The following is a 16,089-nucleotide window of genomic DNA, read 5'->3' as shown; positions in this document are numbered from 1 at the left end:
TTTCAGATGAACTCATGTGTTAAAGAAACTAAAATTGCACTGCAATGGTGGTGGGGGAAGGGAACATTGGATATGATATTGGCTCATGGGACACAATCTTAAAATAGATCCCAGAGTCACCTCTGCATTTCATCCACCCCTCCAAAATAAAAATCAATTAGCCGTTCAAGTGAACTGTTAAGAATTCAAACTATTTCGAATACAGCCTGGGGAACCTGCAGTTTTCCAGATGTTGCTGGACCACAAATCCCATCATTCCTCACCACTGGTCATGCTGCTCAGGGCTGATGGGAGTTGCAATCCAACAACATCTGGAGAGCCACAGGTTCCCCATCCCTGCCCTCCAGGATCAGATAAAAAGGTCTACCCCCCAGCTGCCAGCTTCTCACTGTGGCAAAAAAATTGCCTCCAGGAAGCCCCCCAGGAGGCCATACAGACAATAGCCCTTGCCCAGGGGTCTGCAACCTTTAAGACAAAAAGAGCCACTTGGACCCGTTTCCGAAGAAAAAAAAACTGGGAGCCGCAAAACCACTGCGACATTTAAAACAAATATAACACTGCATATATTGTTTCTTACCTTAATGTCCAATCTGACAGTGGGCGGGAAGGTGACGTCGGGACGGTGCGTGACTAACGCACGCACCGCCCCTATGCGACATCACAGCCAGTACAGCGCCCGCCACAGTGGGGAGTGTCGGGGCGCACAATGCACCTCCTCCCCTCGCTAGTATCCGCCCCGGAGCTGCGGCAAAGGTGTAAAAGAGCCACATGCGGCTTCGGAGCCGCAGGTTGCAGACCCCTGCCCTTGCCACTGTCCCCCACCCAGCCCCAACAACAGACATTAGGAAATATGCCGTGTATGATTTTGGGGGATACATCTATCCACTGTGAGTTTGCCACACCTACTTGCCTACTCAGAGCTGAGCTGCCGCCACCCGCCCCCAAGTTCAAAGGGATTTACTCCGGGTAATTAAAGGTTTAATTACGCATTATATGGAGGAGAGAAGAAACATTGTGGTACATCTGCAGCAGCACAACCAGATGCCTTCATCTGCCCCAGCTGCAACAAAACAGGTGTCTTCTGTATTGGTTTCTACAGCCACAGCGGACGCTGCCACCTTCCAAGCGTTCAACTTCACCCCCAAAGGCGCCCTCCCCTCCACTGTCTCCCAAGACAGACAGATGCCAACAATTAGGGAAACCATGGCAATTGAAGTGGTATGAAACACACACACACACACAAATACAGTGGTGCCTCGCAAGACGAAATTAATCCGTTCCGCGAGTCTCTTCGTCTTGCGGTTTTTTCGTCTTGCGAAGCACGGCTATTAGCGGCTTAGCGGCTATTAGCGGCTATTAACGGCTTAGCGGTTATTAGCGGCTTAGCGGCTATTAACGGCTTAGCGGCTTAAAGAAAATGGAAACAAACTCGCAATAACTCGCAAGACGTTTCGTCTTGCGAAGCAAGTCCATAGGGCTATTCGTCTTGCGGAACAACTCAAAAAACGGAAAACCCTTTCATCTAGCGAGTTTTTCGTCTTGCGAGGCATTCGTCTTGCGGGGCACCACAGTACATCATACTTATGTTTATATATACACTGTATAATATTATATATGGTTCATGGAGACAGAACCAGGGCTTACCTGGATTTCTTCTCCATTTTGACTCGGCTCTCCCTGCAGTTTTTCTCGGAGCTTTCCGAGTTCTGCCCTCAGGGCTCCCATCTCCTGCTCCTTGGTCTGCAGGTAGGCCTCCAGCTCTACTTTCTGCTCAATCAGAGCTTTTCCCTGAGCCTCCACAACCGTGATTCTGTGGCGAAGGTCGTGGTTGATTTTCATTAACCTGTTTTGCTGTTGCTGAAGCTGTGAGAGAAAAGAAAGGAGGGAAGGAGGGAGGAAGCTGATAAGCCGCTGCAATTATGGCCCCATCTACACTATACAATATAGAGCAGCATCATTTCTTTTAAGAAGTTGTTGCTTCGCCCAAATAATCCTTGGGAAGTGTCAAGAGCGCTGGGACTTGTTAGGAGACCCCTATTCCTTTCACAGAGCTACAATTTCCAGAGTGGTGTAACCAGGAAACTGAGAATTTTAGCTTTAATTTAGTACTCCCACATCCCTCCCTGTCCTCTGTTCAGGAAAGCAACAAAAATTAGCAGACACATTCTAGCCAAGGAGGGTGCAGTGAAGAGCTGGTAAAGGGGTTGGGTCAGAGGAGAAGATGTATGGGCTTCAAGGGTCAGACAAAGAGGCCTGGAGGGCCGCATTCTGCCCCTGGGGCTGAGTTTCTCCATCCCTTTTGAACACAGAAGCACCATTATCTACTAATAGGGATAAGCTGGCCTCTGTGAATTTGCTACATATCAAAATAAATGGATTTAGATATTGGCGCCTTTAAAAAAGTTACTTGGCAGTACTTTGGCATTTATCCCTAAAGGGATGAAAGAGACTTACAGCTTCTACATCCTCATTTTTAAGACCAAGTTCACGGTCCTTTGCTCTGATTTCATCCCTTTGTTTATCTACTACTTCCTTCAGTTTTTTCATCACTTGTCTTTCCCTTTCAGACATTCCTGGAAAAAAAGAGAGAAAGAGTGATAGGAGGCTCCAATTGCAATACAGCTCCTGTTAAATAAACATAATTGGTTGTTGAAAATACATAACTAAGGTAAACATCCCCCCCCCCCCCGGGCAGGGCTCCTGCACTTTTTATCAACTACATGACAGGCAGAAATTCATCAGGTTAGGGCCATCCAATAGGGCAGGGATGGGAAACCTTTGGCCCTCCAGATGTTGACGAACACTAACTCCCATCAGCCTCAGCTAGTTTGGTCAATGGTGTGAGATGATGTGAGCTGTAGCCAAGCAGGATCTGGAGGATAGCCAATGTCGTGCCCTCCGGATGATATTGACTACAACTCCCATCAGCCTCATGCAGCATGTGTTAGGAATCAAGCCTTTATCAGGAGAAACTGGCAACTCTCCCATGCTCCCGGCTTGATCTCCTGTTGACCTCCCTGTCTGCTTTTCCCCAGCAAGATTCAGGCAGAGGTCGCGATAGGCGATCCTTCTCATACGTGAGAAGAACACACCCCTCTTTCCTGCCCCCCCCCCGGGCAGGGGAAAGAGATAGACAGAAACGTATTTACATGCCTTTATTTCTGTCTTTGCAGCGTTACAAAAAACATGACTGCTCTCTTCAAATTCCGGCAGTCGAAAGAGTAACTCCTCCTGTACTTCCTGTACAGCTCATATTACATTCTGATCTAATTCCGGTCCTTCGCACTGTGAATAGACTGTCCCTTTGTTTCCCATGGAACAGTCCCAACATTCCCATTATGTTTTGCTTTCAAGCTACCAGCAGCTCGCGGGTGCATTGCTTCTATATCGTAACAGCATGGAGATCAGGGATGATGGGAGTTGTAGTCCCATCATACCTACTACTCATTCAGCCTTTATTTCCATAATTTAGACAAAACCATAAGAGAAAAAACCATCAAACATTGGCAATTCCAATATATTAAACACATAAAAAGTATAAAAGACTCAGTAGCCGCCATTAAGTAAAATTAAGTAGTTTTAAAGTTGACTTTTAAAATCTTGGCTACTAGCCTGGGCTATTCTGCCTCCATAGAGACCGCAATGCCTCTGAATACCAGCTGCTGGAAGCCACAGGAGGGGAGAGGGCTCTTGGGCCTGAATCCTGCTTGCTAATTTCCCATAAACATCTGGTTGGCCATTGTGAGAACAAGATATAAGGCCAGGTGGGCCATTGGTCAGGTCCAGCAGCCTTTTCTCATGTTCTTGAGGGGGAATGGCATGGAGTAGGAAACTATCATAGCTGTTGGTACCCTGAACAGAAGCACTCCGCACTGCAACATCTGCCTGCAGGTCCCATGTGTAGCAGCACCTCTCTTCCATTACTAAGCTTATTTGCTTCTCAGCCAATATTAACGACTACAGGGATTTGTAGATGCCTTCCAAACTGACTACCTAGTTTTTAAAAAGTGTTAAAGCTTAGAAAAATAACCCTAAGGGCATAGTTTAAGCGTGCCCTCCTAATTCTTCCAACCATTAAGAAAAAATCTCTATTTTAAGTTCTCTGCATTGCAAGATTTTCTTAATTTTGTTCCTCCCATTGTGGTTTCTGTTGGGGAGGGGGGCGTATGCATAATCAGACTCCCAATACCTTTCTAAAATTTCCAAGCAATAAGCTAAATCATATCCTGAACCCAAACTAGGGATGTCTCTACAAAAAAGTAAGTCTCACCACTGAGATTGTTTCTTCCTCTCTGCAGCTCTACTGTGTGAAGTCTGTGGTGGACCTTAAGGATTCTCTAAGCAGGTGACTCCACCCTCCACATCAAAAGGATGCTCAGAAAGCACCTGTGGGAATGCAGAGCCCTCAAGGCAAGTAGCCTCTCCAATTCTGGAAGCTGAATTACTTGCTGAGAGCTTCTGGTGTGGTTCCTGCTAAATTCGGCTAAGGTTGCATATTTTGCTGCCTAGAAAAAGATCAGAAACCTGCTTGCTTTGATCAGATGTACTCATTTATTCTTGGCACTAGATTAAAATGTCCCCCCCCCCCATCTGAGCATTAATTTTTTACTTGCAATAATTATTATTGTGTGTACGTAGGTATGTTTTGTGTATACACATCCCTTTTGGGGCTATATGTGGTAGTTAGGGGATGGAGAGATCACTTTTATGGTCTGATTGCTTCAAATTGTGCTTTGCTCGGACTCTCTCTCTCTCTCTCTCTCTCTCACACACACACACACACACACTTATTTGTAAGCCATTTTAAAACACTTATTTAAAGCAACTAATAAATACTATTTAGTATGTAACCCAAATTAATTCTAAATGTTGATTCAGCACAGATGTACAGAATGGCATTGTGACCAATGCTGCTCTGCCCCAGATCCTCTACTCATTTGTTTAGCAGTAAATACCATAGGTTTATAATTTGTTTCCAAGGAAAGGTGTGCTGTAGGACGGCTTATAGCTCGGTCGCCTGCTTCTATGCATTTTTATTCAGAAGCCAGTCCCATTGAGTTGAGTGAGGTGGACTCTTCAGAACAGTAGCCTTTCATTTCACTCCCTTTCCTAATCGTGGTTGGTAACCAATGGATTGAATTTTCACCTCTTCATACAAAAAATATGTCCAGGGCAGCTTATAGCTCAATAAGAAACAAGACATTCCCTGCCCTCAGGCTTCCTAATCTAACAAGACATGACAGAAAAGGAAATGGGTGGGGAGGAAAGAGGAAATAAGCAAACTCAGGCATCAGTTGCAAGTTCTTTTAAAATAGCCTAAGATGGAGAAAAGCCGTATTTTAGTGGTGGAGTACAACATTTGCAGGGATGCGGATGATGCTGTGGGTTAAACCACAGAGCCTAGGACTTGCCGATCAGAAGGTCGGCAGTTCGAATCCCCGCGACGGGGTGAGCTCCCGTTGCTGGTCCCTGCTCCTGCCAACCTAGCAGTTCAAAAGGATGTCAGAGTGCAAGTAGATAAATAGGTACCACTCCGGCGGGAAGGTAAACAGCGTTTCCGTGTGCTGCTCTGGTTCGCCAGAAGCAGCTTAGTCATGCTGGCCACATGACCCGGAAGCTGGCTCCCTCGGCCAGTAAAGCGAGATGAGCGCCGCAACCCCAGAGTCGGTCATGACTGGACCTAACGGTCAGGGGTCCCTTTACCTTTACTTACAACATTTGCATGGAGAAGACCCCAGGTTCATTCCCCAGCATCTCTAGGCAAGGCTGAGAAAGACCCCTGGCCTGATTTCCTGGAAAGCTGCTGTCAGTCACTGTAGGCAGAGCCTGGTTCACACATAATCCTTAGCTACGAGTTGTCCCACAGAGAATCAAATAAACCATGGCTTGTTCCTTCCACGTTTGTTTTGTTTTCCAGATGCCCTTGCTTTGTACCTTTGCAGTTTGGCCAACCCACCCCAGGCATTCACCAAACAAACCATGGTTATTGGGTTAGCATGCTTAAAAGCAAACCAAGGTTTGTAAGCCACCAACAAACCATAGTGTTGGATTGTGGTTTGTTGGCTGCAAACATAACAAACTGGTGGGCTGGGTTTATGCATAATGTAGAGTCAAGGCATAGTTTAATAAACAACAATGTATAGGATTGCAGCTTAAATGTTCTGAGACATTTCATGGACTGATGACACAGTTCTCAGCATGGCTACCTACAAATATGCCCTACTGAATTCAATGGGTCTTACTCTCAGGTAAGTGGAGATAGGCTTGCAGCTTGCCTCAAAGACTGAGAACTTGTGGTTTACAGAGGCTCATGACTCCATCAACCCCAGCTAGCATGCCTAGTGTATCAGAATTGATGGGATCCTAGTGGATCAGAATTGACATTGTGCTCTTATGAGAGCTTGCTTCCTCAGGCCAAGGCCCCACTAGTCCAGCATCGTGTTCTCACGTAGCCCAACCAGATGCCTATGGGAACCCCCAAGCAGGACCTGAGTGCAACAGCCCTCTCCCTCTCCTGTGTTTCCCAGCAACTGGTGTTCAGAAATATTACTGCCTCCGACCTTGGCGGCACAGCACTGTCATCAAGGCTAGCAGCCATTGATAGCCTTGCCATCCATAAATCTGCCTAATTTCTTTTGGAGCTGTCCACACTGGTAGAAGAAGAAGAAGAGTTTGGATTTGATATCCCGCCTTTCACTCCTTTTAAGGAGCCTCAAAGTGGCTAACATTCTCCTTTCCCTTCCTCCCCCACAACAAACACTCTGTGAGGTGAGTGGGGCTGAGAGACTTCAGAGAAGTGTGACTGGCCCAAGGTCACCCAGCAGCTGCATGTGGAGGAGTGGGGAAGCGAACCCGGTTCCCCAGATTACAAGACTACTGCTCTTAACCACTACACCACACTGGCTCACCACACTGGTGAACACCACTGCCTCCTGTGGGAGGGAGTTCCATAGTTTACGGTGTGACTTCCTTTTCTCTGTCCTGAATCTTCCACCATTCAGCTTCACCGAATGTCCATGAGTTCTTGCGTTTTGAGACAGGGAGGGAAAACTTCCCTCTGTCTACTTTCTCTGTGCCATGCATCATTTAATGCTCTTCTATCACACTGCCTCTCACTCACCTTTTCTCCAAATCCCAAATGCTGCAACTTTTCCTCGGAGGGAGTCTCTCCATCCTCTTGACCATTTTGGGGGCTGTTTTCTGACCCTTTCCCAACAATACCCTTTGTGAGGAGAGGAGCCCCAAACAGTACACAGTACCCCAAATGCAGTTGCACCTGTTACCCAACAGCACTGGGGGAGGGGAGTACAGTGGTACCTCGGGTTACATACGCTTCAGGTTACAGACTCCGCTAACCCAGAAATAGTGGCTCAGGTTAAGAACTTTGCTTCAGGATGAGAACAGAAATCGTGCTCAAGCGGCGCAGCGGGAGGCCCCACTACCTAAAGTGGTACCTCAGGTTAAGAGCAGTTTCAGGTTAAGAACAGACCTCCAGAACAAATTAAGTTCTTAACCAGAGGTACCACTGTACAGGTTCCACCCCACCTGGGCCAAGTGGCTGTTCTCTAGGAGAGATGCAATAACAAGGGGAGCAAGTAAGGGGACAACCTGTGGCCACTGTGGAAGTTTTGTTCTGCTCCGCTGCTGACCGAGATCCTGACAAAGCAGGTGCTGCACCCACGGCTTCCCAAGAAGATTCTTTCATATAAAAATAGTTTTACGTGAAACATGACGCTGGCAGCTCAGTTCTGTGGGTGCCGTGCAAAAGATCTGATGGTGCATGACTAATTCCACCAGGGCAAGCTGCACAGGATTCGGCAGGGTTGTCTGGGATTTGTTTACCAAGGGATGTCATGGAGGTAAGACAGGAGCCACCACCCTCATTTCATGTTTCAGCCCACACATCTACTTCATATTTCGGAAATTTGTTTTGTCTCTTGCTGGGTGTTTAGACATCCTTAATTTATCATAACCAAATTTTGCATGAGGGTTCCTGAAATCAAGAAGCAAGTTTTCATTTATATTTCAATATGATTGGACGTTGCTTTGAATCAAGAGGGCAGACTGAACTTTTCAAAACTTCACTGATTTTAACAACTTATTTCAAAACTGCGGGGGGTGGGTTGTTTCTTAAAATTACTGAGCAACACTGGCTATCAGGCTGCTAGTATTTAATATTGGAATCATCCTGGAAACTTTTATTTTTCAAAGCTATTAATGATTAAAAAATAATAATAATTTTCACCCAGTGAATTTGGCTGGCAGTAGATACAGCACTCAGCAAAAACAAGCTGTACTTTACACAACACAGAGTTAATTTATGGCTGAACTGGGAACTGTGCAGCCCTGTAATGTTGTTGGACTACAACTTCCAACTATTAGCTCTGCTGACTAAGGGACAGATGGGAGTTGTGGCCCTTTGGAAGTTGTTAGGCTTCAGGTTCCTCAGCCCTGATTTATGGAATTTGCTGCCACAAAGGCTGGTGGCGCCACTTGCCTTCATGGCTTCAAGAGCACCAATTGGTGGAAAGGTGGTATAGAAATGTAAACAAACTAATAAAAAGGGACTTGGGCCGCTCCTCCTCAAATCTATCAATTGTTAGCAACGCAATGGAACCTCTCTTTTAAAATTCTCTCTCCTCAACAGCACCCAAATTTCTAGCCAACAAAGGCAATTGCTATAAACCAGAGGTGGGGAACCTGCAGCTCTCCAGATGTTGCTGGATTAAAACTCCCATAATCCCTGACTATTGACCATGCTGGGTGGGATGAATGAGTGTCAGAATCCAACAACATCTGGAGAGCTACAAGCCTCCCTGGTATAATTAAGTGGGTCTGCATGACCAATACTAGCCCCACATGCCAAGAGCTCAAATCCCTTTGTTTCCCCTCCCATTTAATTGACTATCTGGCCTGAGTGCATTTAATTACTATAGCTATTACAGGTGATATACAAGGAACTGCAACAAAAGCCATTATTTCCCCATGTACTTCGCTCCTGTGCACCTGAGGTTCTGCACAGTATCCTCTGCCAGCTGAGGTTCAGCAGGTGAGCAAAAAAGAAGGGCCTTTTCAGTTGTGGTGCCCATAAGCCCCAGCCAGAATAGCCAATGGTCAGGGCTAATGGGAGTTGCAGTCCAGTACCATGTGGAGTGACACAGGTCCCCCATTCTGGTTTAAAGGTGGTGAAAGTCAAAACCAGGCATTTGAACCGGTCCAGGAAACCAAAAGGAAGCCAGTGAACTTGTCATACAACCGGAGTCACGTGCTCCATACAGACTTATGTCAGTACTTTTTGCCTGACTGCTGCCATCTCCTATACTTTCCCCAACAGTTTCTTACTGAGTTTCAGGTCAAACGAACCCAATGCTGTCAGCAAGAATCTCTGGCTACCCCACTTGCCTTCATGCTTCTGGAACTCTTCTTCCGAAAAGTTGACGTCCTTGTGGGAGAGGTTGGTCATCAGCTGCTTATTCTCTTCCTGAAGCTGGGCGATTTGGGTGAGGAGATCTTGAGCTTCCCCTCTCCAAACATCTTCCACCAGCTCTAGCTCCTAGAGGGTGAGATTGCATACCATCACTTTCAGGTCCCGGACGGTCAAATGTCTCCTGTTCAATGGAAGGGCCAGATCTTGCTAGCTATAGCATCTTTCCATGCAGAAGGTTCCAGGTTCAAAGCCCTGCATGTCCAGGTAGGACTGGCAAAGACTGCCTGTCTAATACTCTGGAGAAATGCTTCCAGATGGTGTAGCCACCACCACCCATATTAAAGGTAAAGGGACCCCTGACCATTAGGTCCAGTCGTGACCGACTCTGGGGTTGCGGCGCTCATCTCGCTTTACCGGCCGAGGGAGCCGGAGTACAGCTTCCAGGTCATGTGGCCAGCATGACTAAGCCACTTCTGGTGAACCAGAGCAGCGCACGGAAACGCCGTTTACCTTCCCGCCGGAGCGGTACCTATTTATCTACTTGCACTTTTATGTGCTTTCGAACTGCTAGGTTGGCAGGAGCAGGGACCGAGCAACAGGAGCTCACCCCGTCGTGGGGATTCGAACCACCAACCTTCTGATTGGCAAGTCCTAGGCCCACAGCGTCACCTGCGTCCCACCACCCATATTATTGGATTACAACTCCCATCAGCCTCAGTTTTCAGGGCTGAAAGTGAGGAATGTTGGAAGCTATAGACCAAGATCCTCTGGAGGGTCACAGGTTCTCCACCTTGGTGTAGGGTTGATGGAAGGCCGCTTCCTACATTCCTATTTTCATACGGAGGATCTTGGAGGCATGTGAATCATCAAATTTCCTGAACCTCAACAGATCTGGTCTTGGTCAATGGCTGAAGACACCACCTCCAAGCTCTGATGTACATTGCCTTTAGTTCCACAACAGAATAAAGATAAGGCATAAATGCAATAAATAAATATGAAAGTTTAAGGAACACAGTAGGAACTTAGATGCCTTATGCCAGATCAGATTGCTGGTCCATCTAGCTCACTAAACTGGTGGAAGCTGTGTCCTTCCAGATCAGCCTCCCCTGACCTGGTGCCCTCTAGATGTTTTGGACTACAGCTCCCATCAGCCCCAGTCAGTATGACTAGCAGTCAGGAATGATGGAAGTTGTAGTCCAAAGTGTCTGGAGGGTAGCAGGTTGCTCCACATCTTGTTGGACTCCATCAGCCCCAGCCAGCATGACCAATGGCCAGAGTGGTCTATGGTCTATTGTCTATGGTGATAGACCAACAACAGGCTATCCATACCCTACCAGCACTGACTAGTATCAGACTTTTGCAGTTTTAGACAGGAGTCTTTCGCACTTCCACATGGAGATGACAGGAAGTGGACTTGCAACTTCTCCCTGCAAGGCAGCTGCTCTGCTGCTGAGCTATGGAGCTATTTCAATTTCCTGAAGACCCTGGTCTGCACCTGCAGAGTAAACTGACAACCAAGGCTGAGATCCCAGCTCCAGAGGGAGGCGTGGAGTGCTTTGTGAAGGAGAAAACCAGAGAAAGATGCTTGGTGGGGCCTCAGGAAAGGTTTGCCAGCTTTATTCTCAGCTCTTGCTCCAGTGACTGAAGTCAGCGTGGAGAACCTCTGGCTCTCCAGATGTTGCCCGGCTCCAACTCCCATCAACCCCAGCCAGAATGGCCAATGCTCAGGAATTATGAGAGTAGCAGGCCAGCAACATATTGAGGGCTGCAAGCTTTACCAAGCAGCTTGATATATAGACACCAGCAGATGTTGATGTTTACCTCTTTGCTATGAAAAAGCTTTATTGGTAGATCTCCACTGCTCTTTAAGGCACAGAGACATGCCATCTTCTGGTCAGCTGGCAACCACACTTGGCAAGCCTAATATAGCTGCTTTCCCACAGTGCAATATGATCAGAGAATGTTGGTTTGCTACTGGTTTATGTTTGTATTACTGTCACCTTCCTTAACCCATTTTGTCTTATATTATATTATTATTATTATTATTATTTATTAAATTTGTATACTACCCTTCATCCGTAGATGAAGGCAGTTCACAGCTTAAAAATTCAAGACAAAAACACAAAATGCATATTAAAAACAAGAACAAACCAATAACCCCCTCCCCAGCTTTTATCGCAGGAGGAGGTCTTAGTTATTGCTCCTCTAGCCATGCTCCCTTCCCTTCCCACCCCCTCTTCCGTTATTGCTTTAAAACCTGCTGAGCAGGAAGGAATTTTAAAGCACTTTTTGCAGTGCCAGTAGCAAACAAAGCCCATGAGGAAAGACACCAGCAGGCAGTGGATTGGGGAGATCCATCTTTCTCCCCCCCCCTTCTCCATTCTGAGATTGAAAGCAACACACAAGGGAGGAACTGAGAGGCTGGATTAAGGAGGGAGGGGTGCCTGGTGCAGTTCCCAAAATAGGACACCCCCCCCCCAACCAAATGCATTAAATAACGTACCATAAAATTAAGTCATGTGGGTTCTTAAAGACTTCCAAATGGATCATGGCATAAGCCTTGATGGGCTATGAAAAAATATTCTGATCATGTGCAGTTTCAAAACTCTCAGCAAAACGCAAACACATTTTGCCGGCCTTGATAAACAAAAATAACTCTTGAGCATGTGTAGTTTTACATTTAACACTCACATAACTCATTGATGTTTTCACCCACTCCCTGCCTTGGGCCAGGCACCAACTCTCAGCCTAACCTACCTTACATGTCTGATGTGAGGATAAAGGACGACCTGGTGTAATTGCCCCAATGCAATATGGCCATAGACACAGCACATGCTAACTACAGACAAAGCTTTGCTTAAAACAGATGTGAGGAACCTGTGCCCCTTCCAGATGCCCCTCCCATCATCCAGCAGTGTTTGGTGCTGTAGTCCCCAAAACATCTGGAGGGCCATAAATTCTCCAGGGCTGGCTTGAAATAATTACCCAGAAGACTTAGGGTTCCCCATCCTCTCATTCTTTGATCTTTCATTGAATGGAAAGTGACCTGGATGAGAAATTTCCCTGGAAGGGTGGCAGCTCTGAGATTATCTTGGGGCTGCAGTTGTTACCCAAAGCTATACACCCCAATATTTGTAATCAATGAATTCCAGAGAATTACAATTACGCAGTGCCTCTCCGCAACAGTTACCTCCATCCACCAGAGTTGACAGCCCAGCTATTGTTGCACAATTTATTCTGGGCAGACAGAGGGAGAAGTGAGTCAAAGGCCTGTGATCTTTTTAGTGGCTGGTGACTCTATTTTAGCCTCTCGTTTACCACTTTAATGCACAACCAAATTGGAGGCTGATGTCAGCTCAGAGCATAATTCTAGGAGAACTGAATGGGTACAGTGGATAAATTAATATCTCTAGTTCCCATCCCATATCCTTTCTTATCTCTTCCATCTCTTTTTCCTTCTTCCTAGGGCTCTAACATAGTCCAAGCTCAGCTTGCAGAACCTCAAAGCCCCAGAACTTGTATTTGAAGCCAGGGATCAACTCTAGATTTACTCTAGAGCAACTCTAGAGTAAAAAGTAGGACTCATAAGAAAAACAACTTGAGTGCCTCTAGGCAAGTGCAGAGTACAGAGCTAGGCTGATGGATGCTTAGAATGCTAAACTAAGCCTGGGGAGACCCAAGTTTAAATCTCCACTCAGCCATGAGGCTCACCTTCAGCCCATCACTATTTTTCAGTCTGTCCTCCCTGACAAGGTCATTGTGAGGATAAAATGAGGAGAAACATATATGTGCCTAGAGTTCCTTGAGAGAAAGGTGGGATATAAATGTAATTAATAAAAATAGTAAGAATCTGTTTCATCACCAAATAACCTCTTTTCTGGTTAGAATCAAATGGGATAGGAATTCTGCCTCAATGAGTGCCAGGAGACCTTAATTTCTAAGACTGCAACTATATCCCCACTTAATTTCAAGAGTTAATCTCATTGGGTACTAAGAGTAACCATGGATAGGCTCAGGCTAGTAAATTTGGGCAAAGTGAATCCCTTTTTATTTTAAATCTGGGCTGCAAATTGTTTTATGCTGCCTCTATGCAAATAGGGATTTCCAATATATTTTTATTATTCATTGCTGGTTTTAAATAATACTTGTGTGTTTCATGTTTTTGTTTGTAAGCCACCCAGGCAATATTTATTGATGAATCAATGATGTGCTAAGTGGTTCTGAGGCAGAAGTTTATCTGGAAGCTTTTAACCTGAATGGTATCCAGATATGTTTGGTTGGTTGTTTTAAAGATTTATATCCCACCTTTCAGTTGAATGATGTTCAACTGTATGAACAGGGTGGCTAGTCAATGGTGATTGAATGGCATTCTGCCCATGTTCAGAGACTCGCCTCATGTCAGACATATTATTCCACAGCAGGAGAGGGAGACCTTTTTTCAGCCTGAGGTCCATATTTGCTTCTGGACAACCTTTTTGAGGGCCACATATGTTGCCTTTGTATAAGCACTGAAAGCTAATTTCTACACACTCTCTTCTCTGTCCACCATCCCGTGAAGCAAAAGCCATTGTCAGCCTTAAAGGACACTTTCCAGCTAGGCAAAATATTTTGAGGGCAAAATAGGGTTCTGGGGGGAGAGAGAGTGTGGTTTAGAGAGAGTTGTGGGGGCCTGACAGAGAGGCCCGAGGGGCCACATTTCATCCACCCCGGTTTAGGAGTAAACCCCATCCTTGGAAAGAGTTACAGGGAAGGGAGGGGCTGAGAGACTTCCTGGGGGCTTGGCGACTTTCCCCCTTTTGCTTTGGGGTCAGCAAATGCTCTGCACGGATTCCACCCACTTCCGCGTAGAGGATCCTCAACCCTACGACGCCCTTTTCCCGCGAGTAAACCACCGATCCCAGCAGGACTTAAATTCTGAGTAAAGAGCAGAAAACGAGCCCGGGCACACGCAGGCGGATGCCGCGAAGTCCAGCGCGCCGCGCAGCCGGCCAGAGTTTCGTGAGCAGCCTCGAGGACCGTCCGCGGGAAAGAAGGGCTGCCTTGCCCCGAAACCAAGCCCCCCCCCCCGCCCGAGAAGCCCCGATCCCCGCCACGGCCGACCTTCTGGTGCTTCCTCTCCTTCTCGATGCGATCCACCCTCTCGAGGCGGAGGCGGTCGAGCTCCAGGCGCAGCTCCTCCATCTCGGGGTTGAGGTGGTTGCGGCTGACCAGCAGCTCCAGGATCTCCAGCACGCGCACCACTTTGGGCATCAGGCGCCCGATGGCCTCGCAGCCGTGCTGCTCGATGAGCCGCTCGAACTCCTGGCCCACCGCCGAGGCGATGTCGTACACGTCCATCACCGTCAGCTCGGCCACGTTCTTCTCCAGCGCCGGAGAGCCCAGGCCGGAGACGCCGTCCATGGCTGCGCCTGCCGCCCGCTTGCCCGGCCCAGGCTCCAGGCTCCCAGGCGGCGGCCAGCCAGCCTCCCTCGCGGGGCACCGCAGCGGCCTTTCCCAAGGACCGGAGAGCCGAGCCCGCGGGCCGCGCAACTTGCAAACTTCGCTGGCTTCGCGCCGCGGCCAAACTTAGCTAGAGGCAGCAGCTGGGCGCTGGACCCCCGCGGCCCGAGCCCGACTCCGGCCCCTCCGACGGTCCGGTGGGCATCCCGGGAAGAAGGCGGAGAGGGCGAGGAGCAAATCTCGGTCGCCGCCGAGCCCCAGACCCCTCCTCCTCCTCCCTCCGCTCACTTCCAATATAAACTTGAGCTTGTGATCAGGCCGAGGCGGAGGGAGGAGGAGGAGGAGGGCACGAGGCTGCCCAGGACGCAGGCCCGCCCCCGCCCCGTCCGAGCTGGGAAGAACAGCTGGGATGGACTCGGGAGCAGCTCTGCGAGGGGATCGGGAATGGCAGCGCCGAAGGATGCGCCAGCCCAGCTCCGCAGGATGGGTTTCCCCGGCTCCTGGGTTTGGCTGAAGCAGCGGCGTGGGGCGGCCCGAATCCAGATGTTGCCCGGGGAATCCTCCCGGATGTTCCATGGAAGCTGAACGGGGGAAGATGCCGGGCAGAGAGCGGCTCTTCACCCAGGAGCCGGGGGCGGGCGCCTTCCTGGGCAGCTTTACAAGAGGAGCGGACGGATTCACGGAGGACACAAGGCTCTCAGGGGCTGCAGGTCGGAGACAGTTTGCCTCTGAATCCCAGGGAGGCAAAGGGCTGCTGCGCTCAGGTCCAGCTTCTTCCCGGCTTCCCACAGGCTGCTGAGAGAAAAGGATGCTGATCCAGCCAGCTGTTGCCTTCTTGATCCCCATTGTCCTTGGCTGGGTGGGAAAGAAAAGAGCTGGGGCCCCACAACATCTGGAATAGGCTTCCCCGACCTGGCACCCTCAATAAATTTTGGACTAGACGCCCTTCACGATGGTCTCTTTCATCTTGATTTGTTTGCATGGAGATCAGACAATCCCAGACTGCTCTGATTCATTTGTGGGGAAGTTAGATAACAATTGTGCCAAAGCATCACCCCACCCTTCCCAGTACATTTCCCCTTCACTTTCTTTACCGCGAAAAGTCTGGTGTTTTGGAAAAGCGAGTTTGTTGGGAGAGAGCTTCCAACTATAACTGCCCACCTGATTTTGACAGGTGGTGATCTGCATCCTGCTTGAGTCAAGCTGGAAAAACCAAGTGGCTT

At 48.1% G+C, this 16,089-nt stretch overlaps 1 protein-coding gene across 3 annotated transcripts in view; it reads right to left on the bottom strand.

The window, feature by feature from the left end:
- Positions 1-15,206, bottom strand: part of RILPL1 (Rab interacting lysosomal protein like 1) — a 35,429-nt gene extending 20,223 nt beyond the window's left edge. Inside the window, exons 1-4 of one of the 3 annotated variants that reach the window (XM_028711250.2) lie at positions 14,528-15,206; positions 9,403-9,553; positions 2,455-2,573; positions 1,645-1,863 (exon numbers count right to left, since the gene is read on the bottom strand). In XM_028711250.2, the coding sequence (XP_028567083.2) occupies positions 1,645-1,863; positions 2,455-2,573; positions 9,403-9,553; positions 14,528-14,827 (789 nt within the window). In that variant the 5' untranslated portion in view covers positions 14,828-15,206. The remainder of the gene's footprint in view (positions 1-1,644; positions 1,864-2,454; positions 2,574-9,402; positions 9,554-14,527) is intronic. The other 2 variants (XM_028711249.2, XM_077920471.1) reach the window with 2 other exon arrangements.
- Positions 15,207-16,089: the final 883 nt, after the last annotated feature.

The sequence above is a fragment of the Podarcis muralis genome, chromosome 16, assembly GCF_964188315.1.
Source record: "Podarcis muralis chromosome 16, rPodMur119.hap1.1, whole genome shotgun sequence".
NCBI classification, from domain to species: Eukaryota; Metazoa; Chordata; class Lepidosauria; order Squamata; family Lacertidae; genus Podarcis; species Podarcis muralis.
Note: the sequence above shows the minus strand (reverse complement) of the source record. Positions and strands in the feature narration are given on the sequence as shown.